We start from the raw sequence: 15925 nt of genomic DNA on the forward strand, positions 1-15925 counted from the left end.
CTGGCCAGTAATGGTGAAACCCTGTCTCTACTAAAAATACAAAAAAATTAGCCAGGCATGGTGGCAGGTGCCTGTAATCCCAGCTACTCAGGAGGCTGAGGCAGGAGAAATGCTTGAACCTGGGAGGTGGAGGTTGCAGTGATCCAAGATTGCACCGCTGCACTCTGGTCTGGGCAACAGAGTGAGACTCCGTCTCAAAAAAAAAAAAAAGATTTCTAGGCCAAGTGCAATGGCTCATGCCTGTAATCCCAGCACTTTGGGAGGCTGAGGAAGGAGGATCACTTGAGCCCAGGAGTTTGAGACCAGCCTGGGCAACATAGTGAGACCCCATCTCTATTAAAAAAAAAAAAAAAAGAGAGAGAGAGAGAATTCTATACAGAGTCTGCTTTGGAGGTAAGAGCAGCCTGTAATCCACCTGGGAGGGTTAGATAACCTCTAAGAAGTCAATTCTCCACGATACGTAGTCCCTAGATGGAGCTTTTTCCCAGAGTTCAAGGTCTTCCTATTTCTCTTACTGGGCACATGCCTGTCGCGGAAGAGCACTATCATACATTACAATGACTCCACTTTCAGTTAACCTAAAGCTAGGAGAGGGAGATATGCTCAGACAGATCCGCCCCCCAGGCTTCTTTCCCACTAGAAGTAGGGGGATGGTTACACCAGGGGTCCCCTACAGAGAGAACTAAGCTATTATCACGGCACAATGCCACTTGCATCTACCCTGCCCCTGCCATAGGAATACATCACCCACATGTATTCCCGGGTGCTTTTCTGGATTTCACATAATCACACATAAGAAAGAAACCTTTTCCTGTAAGATCCATCTTTGCATGTCTCCCTAACATGGCCTTGCCCCAAGCTCAGTAAACATGACCACCCCACAGAGGCAGAAAAACTTGGTTTGCCTCCTATGTCCTATCTGTCCCTTGTTAGCTACTCATTCTACATGGAAATGGTATATCTCAAACCAGCTGGAAACACTCAAAAACTGCCACCATATCACACATGTAATAATGTATTAATAGTAACCATCATCTTCCAACTACCCACACCAAGTGAGTATTTATGGTGTGGATAGTCACCTTGGGGTGCTAAAGGAAGAAAGAGACTTCTTTGCAGCCCAGTTTCCAATTCTTTTTTTTTTTTTTTTTTCCTGAGACAGTCTCGCTATGTCACCCAGGCTGGAGGGCAGTGGCGCAGTCTTGGCTCACTGCAACCTTCGCCTCCGGACTCAAGTGATTCTCCTACCTTAGCCTCCTGAGTAGCTGGGACTAGAGGCAGGTGTCAACACGCCCTACTAATATTTGTAGTTTTAGTGGAGATGGGGTTTCACCATGTTGGCCAGGCTAGTCTCAAACTCCTGACCTCAAGTGATCTGCCTGCCTCGGCCTCTCAAACTGCTAGGATTACAGGTGTGAGGCACCACACCCAGCCCCAATTCTCTTTTGCTTAGCTTAACAAATGAATCTTTGCTCCTGGAATACAGATATATAAACAGAGGAGAAACAAATGCTGGAGGTGTGCTGGGCAGGTAGCAGTGGATGCCAGCCTGAGACAAAATTCACAACGGACTTTTTCTGCATATGTGGGAAATGCCCTTTGCCTAATTAAGCAAAAGGGGTTTATTAGTCATTTGGTCTCGAACAAGTACTTCCTTTCCGGGCCTCAGTTTCCTTATCTGCAAAAACAATGAAATGCCACCTGCACCTGCAGGACTGTTGTGAAGATGCATGAAAAACAGTTGAGAGTTCCCATCAGAAGCACCACAGACCTAAACAAATGGAACATATTGTCAAAACTAATGAAGGCCAGGAACGGTGGCTCAAGCCTGTAATCCCAGCACTTTTGAGAGGGTGAGGCGGTTGGATCACCTGAGGTCAGGAGTTCAAGACCAGTCTGGCCAACATGATGAAACCTTGTTTCTATTACAAATATAAAAATTAGCTGCTCGGGAAGCTGAGGCAGGAGAAGCACTTGAACTTGGGAGGTGGAGGTTGCAGTCAGCAGAGATTGCACCACTGCACTCCAGCCTGGGTAACAGAGTGAGACTCTGTCTCAAAACAAACAAACAAAAAACCTAATGCTATCTATATTCTCCATTTCCCTGAAAAATACAGGTGATTTTTTGGGCCTTTTAGAGCTGAGATTCAGAGACTCTTTCTTTCTATAGAAGCAACTGTTTTTGTCTTCCTCTGTGAACACAGAACTACCCCAGATTCCAGTAAGAGTCCAGGTGCTGCTCTCAGCATTAAGATGTGCACACCCCCCATGGACGTGGTTCATATAGCCCTCCTCTCCCCAGTTTGTAAATCCAGACTATGTCGTGAAAGCCCTCTGGCTGCATCCCCTCTATCATGCCAAATGCTATCCACTCCCACCCCAACCCCACCCCTGGCTTATGTCATATCTGATGGGCAGGAGTTAAGAAGACAATCCCCAAACAGGGGCTGTGTGGCAAGTTTTCCACCAGCCTGCCGCTGTGGGGCAGGGAGCGCACGTGTTATCAGGAGTGGTTTTTCCAAAGCCACGTGGGCGACCAGACATGCACAGAGCACAGCAAACTCTTTTTTTTTTTTTTCTTCTTTTTTTTTTGAGACGGAGTCTCGCTCTGTCCCCCAGGCTAGAGTGCAGTGGCGCCATCTCGGCGCACTGCAAGCTCCGCCTCCTGGGTTCACGCCATTCTCCTGCCTCAGCCTCCTGAGTAGCTGGGACTACAGGCACCCACCACCACGCCCGGCTAATTTTTTGTATTTTTAGTAGAGACGGGGTTTCACCATGTTAGCCAGGATAGTCTTGATCTCCTGACCTCGTGATCCGTCCGCCTCGGCCTCCCAAAGTGCTGGGATTACAGGCGTGAGACATCACACCCGGCCAAGCACAGCAAACTCTTAAAGGGAAGGGAGTGTGGGGTAGAGAGAAGGAGGGGAGGGAAGAGAGGGTAAGATAATCTGCCACTGCTCCCAATCACATTTTCACTCTGTTCAAACTTACACCCAGCCGGGCAGGTTAAAAAAGCCATTTTCGGCTGGGTGCAGTGGCTCACACCTGTAATCCCAGCACTTTGGGAGGCCGAGGGGGTTGGATCACCTGAGGTTGGGAGTTCGAGACCAGCCTGACCAACATGAAGAAACCCCATCTTTACTAAATATACAAAAATGGCTGGGCGTAGTGGTGCATGCCTGTAATCCCAAGCTACTTGGGAGGCTGAGGCAGGAGACTCGCTTGAACCTGGGAGGTGAAGGTTGCGGTGAGCCGAGATGGCACCATCGCACTCCAGCCTGGGCAACAAAAGTAAAATTCTGTCTCAAAAAAAAGAAAAAAAATAAAAGAAAAAAAGTCATTTTCACTAAGCCACCAGACACATGGTTGGCAACCTTCAAGGCAGGGAACAGAGACTCTGTGGACAACGGTGTTAAGTGTCCAGGGCCTGTGAAGTGATAACAAGCATCTCTTTCTTGCACTTCCTTATCTGGTGGTTGGTGGGAGGAGAAATAGCAGTGCCTGCTATCACAGGATGGTGGCTGGCTTGAGAGGGGGCACTTCCAGCCTGATCACACCTCTGAAGTCATCACAGGGCCAACAGATAATTCTCCTCCTTGGCCTAGAAAAGCCACTGATCCAGAGATTGTTTTCTTCCATCTCCTTGCTACACAGAACACTACTAGGAAGTTGGCACAAATCTACCTGGAGTGAAAAGACAGCTAGCATTCATCTTGGTCTCCTTGGCCTCTCACCATATCCACTTCAAAGCCTAAAGCCAGGCAGTCTGGCTTTTTAACAAAATCATAACAAAATCCTACACATTGGCTGTTTCCATGGATCGACCTGGTAACTGCCCAAGCTCACCCTCTAGCTGTAAGTGTGTTGGGAAAAGAACCTACAGGCCTAGTAATGACATCTATGGAAATGCCACGTCTTTGCCACCAGCTGGGCTTCAAGCCCAATGACCAGGATGAATAGGCGACCAGTGATTTAAGGAAAGAAAGAATACTAACACTTCGGGGGGTTTTGCCTTGTAAGTAGCTGAAGAGAGGTATTACAGAGGGGGAACAGTATATGGGGACCAGAAGTGGGAAAGACCATTCTGAGTGAGCCTGGGGGAGGTGTGGCTTACTCTCCCCATTCTGCTGCCTCCCCAGCAACTCAATCCAACAAGTATTTATTGAGCATGACACTCCCCATCTGCCCTGGCCCTCCCTCTGCAAAAACACTCAAATCTGTTCAAGCTGCAGGGTGAGTTCCATTGCACTTGAACTTGAAACATGAGGTGCCTACTCTTAAAAAGGCAGGCACACAATTTCCAGTATAGGGCAGAAGGGACTCAAGAGGTTTGAGAAAAATAAGGAATATAGCTGACTAGACCAGGCGAAACAATGTCACTTTTGAAAGGGAAAGGAAAGGAGAGAGTAAAAACTTAATTTAACCTTAGGGAAAATAATATATTGACAATTTTTTTTTTAAAGCCTTCTCAAAACATCCCAGTAGTTTTCTCTAATTAATCTCACCAAACACTGAGTATTTCTTCATTCTTTGCCTCCTCCAGCTTGAATTTATATTTTATTCACTTATGGATGTGTTAGCAATCTGCTTTTAGAGTTGCACATTAATCCTTCCTTTGACCTTTGAGGATGTAATATCTTGGTGCTCTCCTGCATGTCTTCATTTAGGATCAGATGATAAGGGACTCAAGTGGCAGAGCTGGGGGTGAACTAGGCTGCCCCTAACAAACATGGCTTCCCTGGAAAAGTCATCCTTCGTTTACAGGATAGGGAGCTCAGAGTCAGAGAGGAGGCACCCCGTGGATGGCTGGAGCCCAGGAGACTATGGTGAGCTATGATGGCATTACTAGATTCCCACCTGGGTGACAGAGCTAGACCCCATCTCTCAAAAAAAAAAAAAAAGAGAGAGAGAGAGAAAGGTTGGGGGCGGTGGCTCACACCTGTAATCCCAGCACTTTGGGAGGCCAAGGCAGGGGGATCACTTAGGTCAGGAGTTCGAGACCAGCCTGGCCAACATGGTAAAACCCCATCTCTACTAAAAATACAGCAATTAGCTGGGCATGATGGCACACATCTGTAGTCCCAGCTACTTGGGAGGGTAAGGCAGGAGAATTGCTTGAACCCAGAGACGTGGAGGTTTCAGTGAGCTGAGATCACGCCACTGCACTCCAGCTTGAGATATAGAATGAGACTCTGCCTCAAAAAAAGAGAGAGAGAGAAGAGGCACCCCAAACCTACAGCTTTGTTCTGTCAAATACCATCCATCCTCTAAGAAGCCACATTCAGGCAGTCTCTGAGAGAAAACTCCTTAACCCTTGATCACAGGCCAGCTGCTTCAGAGCAACCAAAACCCTCCGAGTATTCCCAGGCCTCCCCTAGCCTCCACCCCTTTTACTAGGGAGCTGGGAGCTCAAACTGCTAATGTACGCAGAGCTGAGCTAAAGGCACTCCATCCCTCCTCCACTCCCCCAGCAACTCTCGAGGGCTCCTGAGCAAATCCACAAACCTGTATGCCTGAGCAGGGCAGGGTAAATGTCTGCACATGGCCTGGACTTCAGTTCCAGGTCCCCCAGGGCCTGGACTTGAACTTTTTCTATTATGAAATACTTCGATAGCATTCTTTTAAGTTCATTAAAGCCACCCTTGATTAGCTGCAGTGCTCCCACACAGTAAGGGTCGATCAAGGCGTATGTGGGCCTAAGGTGAAGCATTTAAATGACTGCAAGGCTCGGCATTCAGCTTTGTAGTGACCCTGAGGGGAAAGCACAGTGCCAGGCAGAGTATTCCAAACCAGGAGGTTTGGTGGGGACCATGAGCTGAGCCTGAACACTAGCAGCCAGCTGTTACGAGAACCTCCTACCATCCAGCTGTTGCCAACAACGGCCCCTTCATGAGCTCCACAAACTGGAGAAAACTGGGGCACAGATAACTTAGAAATTTCAAATATCATCCACAACTCTTCCCTTTCTGAGATCAGGATTTGTTTTTGACCTAATAATGTGAGTAGATTTGGCTAATGTTTGGTTAATTCATATCCTGCTAACCAAATAATGGAGCCCTCTGTGAAGACTGAACCTAGACAAAGGGGGGAACTGACCAGATTTCCCACCCATCCTTTCTTTGCTTCCACTCTTCCCTGTTCCCACTTCTGTGACAAAGAAGGGTAACATGCATCTCAAAGGATGGCAGAGCTTACTAACCCAAGAAGAGACTATCCATTCTCACTAACTCACTCTCTGGTGAGCATCTACCTTTGCTCTGAACTGGGAGTGACACATAAGGTTTTCCTTTCCATTGCTTTAAAAGGGCTCCAGGGCCAGGTGTGGTGGCTCACGCCTGTAATCCCAGCACTTTGGGAGGCCAAGGCGGGTGGATCACCTGAGGTCAGATGTTGGAGACCAGCCTGGCCAACATGGTGAAATCCCCTGCCCCGTCTCTAATAAAAATACAAAAAAATTAGCTGGACATGGTGGTGCACACCTGTAATCCCAGCTTTTTGGGAAGCTGAGGCAGGAGAAATGCTTGAATCTGGAAGTGGAGGTTGCAGTAAGCCAAGATCGTGCCACTGCACTCCAGCCTGGGTGACAGAGTAAGAGTCCATCTCCAAAAAATAAATAAATAAGCTGGGCACGGTGGCTCACGCCTGAAATCCCAGCACTTTGGGAGGCCGAGGCAGGTGGATCACAAGGTCAGGAGTCTGAGACCAGCCTGGCCAATATGGTGAAACCCCATCTCTACTAAAAATACAAAAATTAGCCGGGTGTGGTGGTAGGCGCCTGTAGTCCCAGCTACTTGAAAGGCTGAAACAGGAGAACGGCTTGAACCTGGGAGGAAGAGGTTGCAGTGAGCCGAGATCGTGCCATTGTACTTCATCCTGGGTGACACAGTGAGACTCTGTCTCAAAAAAATAATAAAAATAAAAATAAAATTAATTAATTAATTAATTAATTAAATAAAAGGGCTCCAAACTGCCTGTGGAGTAAGGGTAAGCCCAGGCAGGTCTAGTCAGAACACTTCAGCTAGAGTCAAACGTGATAGTGTCAGTAAGAACTCCATAACCAGACCTGCCCCTCAGAACATGCCACACCCTAAAGTCTGAATCCTTTAGCAGGAAGGCTCTGTATGAGTCATCTAAGAATCTGGAGGAAGATGCTCTAACAGTTCTTCCAAGATCAAGGAATAGTGTGGCCCTGATGCCCATCACACCATTCAAAATAAACTGAATTCAGCAGAAAATACAGGCATAGTGTTCTCTTGGCTATTAAAGCCCACCAACCACTGTGGTAACACCTAAATTAGCACCATCACTATGAAAGTTTTGCATTACTGCCTCCAACTTTCTAAAGATCTATATGTCTAGAACGTGAGAGAACAATGTCCTCTTGCCATCACAGCCCACTGTTATTCTCACCCCTCTGACACTGACCTCAAATGGTTTAAGATCTCTTAGCTCCATGTTATATAAGTGAGACCTTCTCGTACTATATAATCCTTTGCTATCCAAAATACTGAAGAACACATGGACTCACACTCCTTTGGGTACCAAAGAGATAAAGCAGTTAAGCAGCTAGCCCCCAATTTCAAGGATGTCATCACTGGTGATAACATTTAAGAGTCAGATGCTTCAGCAGTGCATTTTGCTGACCATGTATGTGCCTGGTGCTGGCAAAGCTGTCAAAAGCAACAGTTAGCAGTGTTGGGCTAGGAAGTGTCTGGTGTTTTAATGCTTCCCAAACAGAAGCTGCCTCAATCACAGGTTTTAGAAGGGCAATTGTAGCTCTTAAAGGGTTTTAACTGCACCCCCAGGCCTCATTATAGCAAGATGATGCCTTGGCATGGAAAGGTTGGAACTCTCTTCTAATCTCCAGCCTGTTTCTGGCACCAGTAGCCATGTGGACTAGTTTGCTGTGGGCTTTCTCTTAGGGACTCTGATATGCAACCTCCTTTTTATGGTTCCAGACCATCTAAATACCCATCCCCCAAGAAATGTTTTCAAAGCATTGCAAAGAAAGGCGTTTAACAATTTAATAATATAAGCACTGCAGCCTTGTATTCACGAAACAGCCATCCTGGGGAACCTAATCGACATTTGATACAAACTACCCTTCTTATGTCCCCGTGGGGAAGCCAATATTTTAGGGCAACCATGACTACTGCCAGCTCTCCTTAATCTGTTCAGAAAAATAAAAGGTAATGAAAAAAATTCAAAACAGGAGATAAGCCTAAAGTAATTTCCATCTGATTGTGAAATGTGTTCACCGCAGTTGTGGGCTGTCAGGTTGGGGGAAACGGGTTAAGAGATGAGAGGGGGGCCGGGCACGGTGGCTCAAGCCTGTAATCCCAGCACTTTGGGAGGCCGAGACGGGCGGATCACGAGGTCAGGAGATCAAGACCATCCTGGCTAACACGGTGAAACCCCGTCTCTACTAAAAACACAAAAAACTAGCCGGGCGAGGTGGTGGGTGCCTGTAGTCCCCGCTACTCGGGAGGCTGAGGCAGGAGAATGGCGTAAACCCGGGAGGCGGAGCTTGCAGTGAGCTGAGATCCGACCACTGCACTCCAGCCCGGGTGACAGAGCAAGACTCCGTCTCAAAAAAAAAAAAAAAAAAGAGATGAGAGGGGGCAAATTTGCCTAACAGTTAAGGTTTTATGTCAATTCAAATTAGCTTATGTCTACCGAACATACCACCTGACAATGGTGGGGGTGGAGAGGCTGGATTCACACATGACCATGTTCTACAAAGATTGAGAACTGACTGGAAGCAGGTGACCCTCTTTTCTTTTGCCTTAAAATATGAGTGGGACTACAGGCTTGTTCATTTTCTTTACCGCCTTAGAATTTTCTGAGGTTTATATTACACACATTTGAAACTGATCTTTATATAGGAAAAACAGGTATACTGTTTGAGACAAGAATTGGCGAACTTTTCTGTAAAGTGACATATAGTAAATATTTTAGGCTTTGTGGACCCTACAGTCTTTATCACAACTCTTCACCGACAGCACAAAAGCAGCCCTAGACAATATTTAAATGAAGCAGTGTGGCTGGTTCCAATAAAACTTTATTTACAAAAACAGGTCCAGGGCCAGATATGGCCTGTAGACCATAACTGCCAATCCCTGGTTAAAAAAGGTTCTGGTGGTCAGAGGAGGTTCCAAGGTCGCATTTAGCTTCCCTGGCACCCAGCTGGTCCCAGTGGGGCTGGTCCACTGGAGAAATAATTTGCAAAGCTAGATTAACATTATCTTCATTCTAGGAACATACAGACACACTAAACCAGATAGGCAGGACTAGAACCCAGAACAATTCACCTCCTAGTCCTATTTTGTCCTTCATCATGGTCCTGGAAGAGCATAAAAGTTAGCAGCCTCTAAGTGACATAAAACACAAAAGAGAATTTAATTTAAGGGAGAATTGCAGTAAGAAATTTATCTTGGCCGGGCGCGGTGGCTCAAGCCTGTAATCCCAGCACTTTGGAAGGCCGAGATGGGTGAATCACGAGGTCAGGAGATCGAGACCATCCTGGCTAACACGGTGAAACCCCATCTCTACTAAAAATACAAAAAAATTAGCCGGGCGTGGTGGCAGGCGCCTGTAGTCCCAGCTACTCGGGAGGCTGAGGCAGGAGAATGGCGTGAACCCAGGAGGTGGAGCTTGCAGTGAGCCAAGATAGTGCCACTGCACTCCAGCCTGGGTGACAGAGCAAGACTCCGCCAAAAAAAAAGAAAAAGAAATTTATCTTAGGTTTCTATTACCCACTAGTGGCTCTTAGCTTTTCTAGAGCTGACTTTCATTTTTCTCTCCACTCTCTTCAGCCTTCCTCACTCCTAGCCCAGGCTCATAAAAATGAAGCCATTCCTCATTTTACAAAGACATACCTTATGGATGAATAGTTGCAGAAGGCAAATCCTACTTTTTACATCATAACCCTTTTCACAAGGTCTAATATGTCTTGTCAAGAACACAGCAGGATGTGTGGTCGGGAGATAACTGCACAGCCCTGAGCGTTACATCACTTTGAGATGGGCAAGAGAAACAGTGACGACACTTAATTGTTCCTGAAGCCCAGTCCCAGCTCACATGCCTTTTTAAACAGCTGGGTTTCAGAGCTCTGTTTAGAAAGCTCATTTTAAAAGATGAGAGAATAAAAATGCAAGAGGAGGCCCTGAAATTCTGAAACCTGTAGTACTGGTTTCAGATCAATCTAGGTTTGCTCTTTGAAGCCTGAAAAGGCAATGGGCTCTGGCCAACAGTGCTCTCACCTTGGTGAGCAGAGGGAATAATAATATAAGCAGCAGTAAACACTTTTATAAATTTCTCATGTGCCAGGCACGTTTTAAGCACTTTCTATCTATTAACTCATTTAATTCTTATGATATAGATATTATTATCCACAGATGAGGAAACTAAGACACAGAAAGAACTTCCTCAAAGTCACACAACTAGTAAATGGCAGAACCTGGATTTAAAACCCAGGCATTCCAGCTCCCAGTGCCATTCTCTTAAAGGTTTACGACTACAAGGGGTTTCCTTTTATCCCATATACTCTACTGTCCTAGAGAAAACCACCTCTGGTGCTTTCCAAGGCCAAGGAATGGAAATAATGTGAACACATATGTGGGCTTAAGTTAACATGTAAAAGCCCTGATGTGCCTCCAAAACAGAGGCCAGGTACATTCCCCTAATGCCTGGCCACAAAGAAGACCACATGCTCTGGCTACTCTCTCCTCCTCCTATTTTTTCCCCTCTCCTGCCATACCGAAAATCTACAAATAATCCCCCCCACTACCAACTAGGCGAATGCCTTATTAAAGCTTCTGGGATATTAATAAGTGGATAAATTATTGATCAGCCCAATCTATAAGCAAGAGTCCACCCAACTTACCCTAAATCACCTGACAAGTTCTGCAGAGCTCTAGCTTCCTACATTTCTACCAGTATCCCAGGGCCTCTGGCTCTATAAAAGGAGCAGGCCGTGTAATGAACCCAGACATCCAAACCTACATTCTTCTCCCTTCCACAGCATCCACCAGCAATTGTCCTTTTAATATTAGTTCTATAGTAGACACAAAATAACTGATCTTAAAATATGATTGCTAATCAGTTTCCAGCTACTATACAGGTAGGCTTTCTGTTGTTTTCCACTAAAAGTGACTAAGGTTCTGGTTCTTGTTCTACCAACTTCCCGGGGTTTCAAGGAAGCCCAAACAAAACCAACAGGTTTGTAGTCGTGTGGTTTGCTTTATAACTCATGATAGGCATGAGTTGGTCTGGGCATTGCCTTACTCTGCACCACCAGATTCTAAACATACTCTTACTACTTGGTCACCATCTTGCTACCGGATTTGACCAAGTTTCTGCATCCCAAGATGTGATGCTAACATATACAGTGAAAAGTCCAGAAAGACTTGGGGGCTTTCTACCTCAGAGAGCCTCTTAATCCCATTCCTACCTAGCAAGGAGTAGCCCTGTAGTAGCTACTACTCTGTAATAGCCCCGCAGAAGCAGGAAGATGTGCAGTAACTAGGCTTAGTAATCATCAGACGCTCAAGAGACTCTGGTTTAGAGAATGTCATTAACCGTTAAGATGGCAGGGATCATGACTTTTGTACATTTGGTAGAGGCTCCGGCTTTGGAAGTGTGCAATGATCTTTTCACATCTGGTGTGAATCAAATACAAGCCTCACTTTCAACTTATTGCCAACCTCCTCATGCAAGTAGGTTCCTTTTCCCGTTCCTAAGTACTTGCATTTGTGGGATCCGTCACAGATTGGAGTATGAAAGCAAGGTTAAGTTTGCTTCTCCCTAGTTTCCCCACAGCCACCACATCAAGCTGTTGTTAAGAACCCATTTCAGTGCTGTTCAGAAAGTGGGGTACTTGCCACCGTGCACTTGACTGTAGCCCTCACCCCACTGCCACGTTGACTGCAATGCCCAGGACAAAACAGCCTTGGTGGGTAGGGGGATGAAGGGAGTAGAAAGGCAGGGGGCAAAACTGCCCAGGTCTCTCCCCGCTATACACACACACACACACACACACACACACACACACACACACATGCTCGCACACAAACGATGGTTGGAATGAGACAGCCATATTAAGCAGGTCAACAATCTGGGAACATACAACTTCTGGGACACAGGGAGAAGAATGTAGGGAGCGTGGCATTTGCACCACGGTAAAAGCCGTTAAACTAACTTATTCCAAAGGGCTGAGAAGAAATCAGCTCCAGGAGGTGGCATAAAGGGAAGCGCACGTGAAGTGGTGGAGAATGGAACTCCAGCGCAGTAGAGAGGGATGCTGGGGCCAAACTCAAGCTGGAGAAGTAACACATGGCTGCACGGGGCTCTGCTCCATGCCCCTCCCCCTCCCCCTCCCCGTGCAGGCGTCCAGCGCCCACCGACTCCTGCTCCCAGCGCCAGCCCTCCGCACGGGGCGCCCCCACCGCCCGCCACTCCTCCTCACGCCTCGCTCCCACCCCCTGCATCTTCCATTCACCCCACACGACACCTCTGCCCACTTTTCGGTTACGCCCCCAAAGCCAGCCTCCATCTGCCAGGTCCCTCCCCTCACCTCCGGGACCCGACTCCCCGCACACTCCGTCCCAGCGGTGCTCCCCACGTTTCAAGGCTCCTCGCTCTCGCTCCCTCTGCCCTCATAGACTCTGAACGCCCCCCTTCTCTTCCCTCGCCCCCATCCACTTTCCCCTCACACTTCTCCCCGTCCCCTTCCCCCGGTCACGCGCCCCCCCTCCCCCAACGGCTCCTCCCACGGCACCCGCTCCAGGCCCGGCTCACCTGCACGGCCACCCCCGTCCCGGCGCTGGTGCGGCTGCTGCAGCTGGAAGGGGATCGTGGCCCTGAGCGGCTGCAACCCAGCCCGGGGGGAGCCGGCGGGGGCTGGGGGAGAGCAGCCCCGTCGGAGCCCCCCCGACCCTCCGCGCCCCGGCCCCCAGGCACCTCCGCCTCTGCCGCCCGCTGCGGCCCCTGCCATGGCCCGCCGGCTGCCTGCCTCAGCCCCACAGCGAGCCCCACACAGCCCCCCAACCCCCGCTGCCGCTGCTTATCTGCTCTACGGGGCGGGGACCGGCCCCCTCATCCTAGAGCTGTCATTGGACTGCGAAAACCCAGACCTTCCACCCCAGCCAATCCACGGCTTAGCCTTCCCTTTCCGAGGACGATTGGTCGATGTGCCTAGCGATCCAAGCCAAGACCCCACCCTCACACCGCCCCCTTCGGCTTTCCAACATCCCAGGAGCTGCTGATTGGCCTGTACAGAAGAGGGCTGGTTCTCCAACGCCACCAATGAGAAGACGCGGAATAGGGGAGCGTCACACCCAGTCCCAGGTAGTATGCAAATATAATGTCACGTGACGTCAGGCTGAGCTAGAGAGTGGGGGCGGCGCTGGGTATAGGTTGGAATTAAACACTAGTGAAATCATTTTTGGGGGCGGGAGTAGCGAGCCGTGTCAAACTTTAAACAGTTGAGTCCCTGAATCACCCAGAAAGCGATACCTTCAAAAAGTATTACATTTAATTTAACCTAAAAAACATTAGTTTTAAATCCTTATAGGATCTCAGTGCTACTTACAACCTCCAAACTAAGAGCCTACAAATTAATGCAAGGTTTGCATATTATTTGCATGTTATTTGCATTATATTTGTGCATTTAATGGCGACCTTGCCTCATGTGACACTCACATCTGTCTTTCTCCACATTTCCAAGTCCCTACTTGGTGTTGATCCAACCTTAAAAAAACAATTGCTAGCCTGTAAATTAAATTGGGACTCTGAAAAGAAGCAGGGAATTTCCCTTCAGAGTCGTCCACTCCAAGTCTAGCTCAGCAGAGTGAAAGGAACAAAGCGACTAAAAAACTTGCCCAAGTTTGCACCGTGACTCCGTTAACAAATCCTGGTCTTCCCAGATCAATGCTCTCTGACTTACAAGTCAAAATGAGAGTGGAAGGTCCCCAAAGAGAATGCACGCAGTTGTGAAAAGCACATGCTGCAATATATATAAAGGGATTTGGGAAAGAAAATAACATTTAAGATACTATTAAAAAGCATTATGCTTCAAAAGAAAAAAAAATTACTCTTGGTATTTGTTAATCATTTTGTTCTACATATGGAAAAAGCAAAAGTCAATCAACCCTGGATTGTCTGTGATTAGGGACCATCCAAATAATTGAATAATTCCCTCCAGATTTATATTTAGCTGTGAATTCTATTTTTGATCTTGCTACAGATTTTTCTTTCTATTTCTGTTTTTGCCCAGTTTAATGTTAAAAAGAAGATATTCCCTGAAGCCATACTAACTAATCAGAGAAAAAGAGGTAATCTGGGAGCCTGCTGTGAGGCAAGGCGAGGTCATTCTGGGATTAAATATTGAAAGTAGATAATACCCAAAGTGGAAATTCAAGAGTGGGTTGAATATTAAAAGTAGCCTACATACACTGAATAAATTAAGGCAATGGAACCTCCTGAAGAAAGGTTTTCTTTGCAAAGAGTGTACTTTTGCAGTTTTGAAGGATTTACCTCAAGATCTGACATTTGAACTGTTTTATTGATTGAAGAATTGCTGTACTATTCCATGAAGAGGACAACCTAATCAAAGACAGTAATAAACAAAAATTGATGAACTGATCAAAAACTCAGTCTTTATAAGCTTAATTAACTCAGTTGAAAAAAGATATCTTGCATTTATATTGTTCCTCAATTTCAAGTAGTTCAAAGTCTTCATATACTTTTTAAAAATCCTCATGACAATCTGGAAAAGGAAAAACGTGGATTCTTACCATGGTGCAAGTAGTGAAACTGAAGTCCAAAGAAGTGAGTCCTTTTGATTTCTAGCTCAAATCTCTAACACATCAATCATATTGAACCACCCTGCCTCATATCTTCATTAATAAAATCAGTAATGGTAGCAACGAATATTCATTGAATTCCTCTCTCCATGCTAGGTACATGTTAAGTACCATGCATACCTTGTCTTATTTAATGCTCAAGATCACACTTGTGAAATGGGTATTATTTCCTCTTCACTGAAACTTCAGGGAGGAGTACAGTAACATGCCCAAGGTTACCCAGGTAGCCTGACTCCAGAGCTGAGTTCCTGATCTCTCTGAGTGTAAAATTTTCTTAAGAACACAGGATTACTGTTTATATCTTACATAAAGAGTCTCCAAAGATGCAAATCTGATTAAGATGCTAAAATTAACATCTGTCTAGTGTTTTATAGCTTTCACATACATTATCTCATTTAATTATCACAATAGGCATGTAAGGCAGAAAATGCAGATATTATTGTCCTCATTCTTCGGGAGGTTAAGTTCTACAGAGGCTAGGTGACTTGCCCAAGATCATCTTAGTAAACGGCAGACCTAGGACTTACATCCTTGGTCTTTTGACTCCAGATTCAATGCTTTCCCAACCAACACTCAACTTCTAGACCATTGGTCCTGCCTGAGAGGCAAAAGGTAGACTAGTTGGTCTTTTGAAAGCTTTTCTTGTCTGACAACTTATACTATGTTAGGACCCCTCAACATGTAAATTCTCAGTCTTAGGAGATGATGAGTGGTATTTATTGGCTGAGCCAGACAATGTGTGTTTAGAAGTAAAGCCCTAGGATGAGGATCTTGAAACACTTTGGGTAAGTGGCTTCCTCTCTCTGTGCCAGAATCACCCCTGCTCCATCAACCTCACAGACTTGTTCTAAAAATAAGGTGACACATTATTGTACAGATGCTTTCTTCCCTCAGAGAGAGGAGTAATATGCATGGTTCCATGGATACTGTGTTTAAACTTTATTCCAAAGCCAAGGTACCAGAAATTAAGAACCTGGACAGTAGAAAAAGAGCCAGTGGAGGTGGTAAAGCTGAAGAAATGGATCTTCTGAGTCCAGAAAGTCATGGTCTTTCTTGATAAG

General features: G+C 46.5%; 1 protein-coding gene across 3 annotated transcripts in view; it reads right to left on the reverse strand.

Moving 5' to 3' along the window:
• Nucleotides 1-13039, reverse strand: part of FAM117A (family with sequence similarity 117 member A) — a 53774-nt gene extending 40735 nt beyond the window's left edge. The window contains exon 1 of one of the 3 annotated variants that reach the window (XM_008013070.3): nucleotides 12799-13039. In XM_008013070.3, coding sequence (XP_008011261.1) covers nucleotides 12799-12994 — 196 coding nt within the window. In that variant the 5' untranslated portion in view covers nucleotides 12995-13039. The remainder of the gene's footprint in view (nucleotides 1-12798) is intronic. The other 2 variants (XM_008013071.3, XM_008013069.3) reach the window with 2 other exon arrangements.
• Nucleotides 13040-15925: the final 2886 nt, after the last annotated feature.

The sequence above is a fragment of the Chlorocebus sabaeus genome, chromosome 16, assembly GCF_047675955.1.
Source record: "Chlorocebus sabaeus isolate Y175 chromosome 16, mChlSab1.0.hap1, whole genome shotgun sequence".
Classification (NCBI taxonomy): domain Eukaryota; kingdom Metazoa; phylum Chordata; class Mammalia; order Primates; family Cercopithecidae; genus Chlorocebus; species Chlorocebus sabaeus.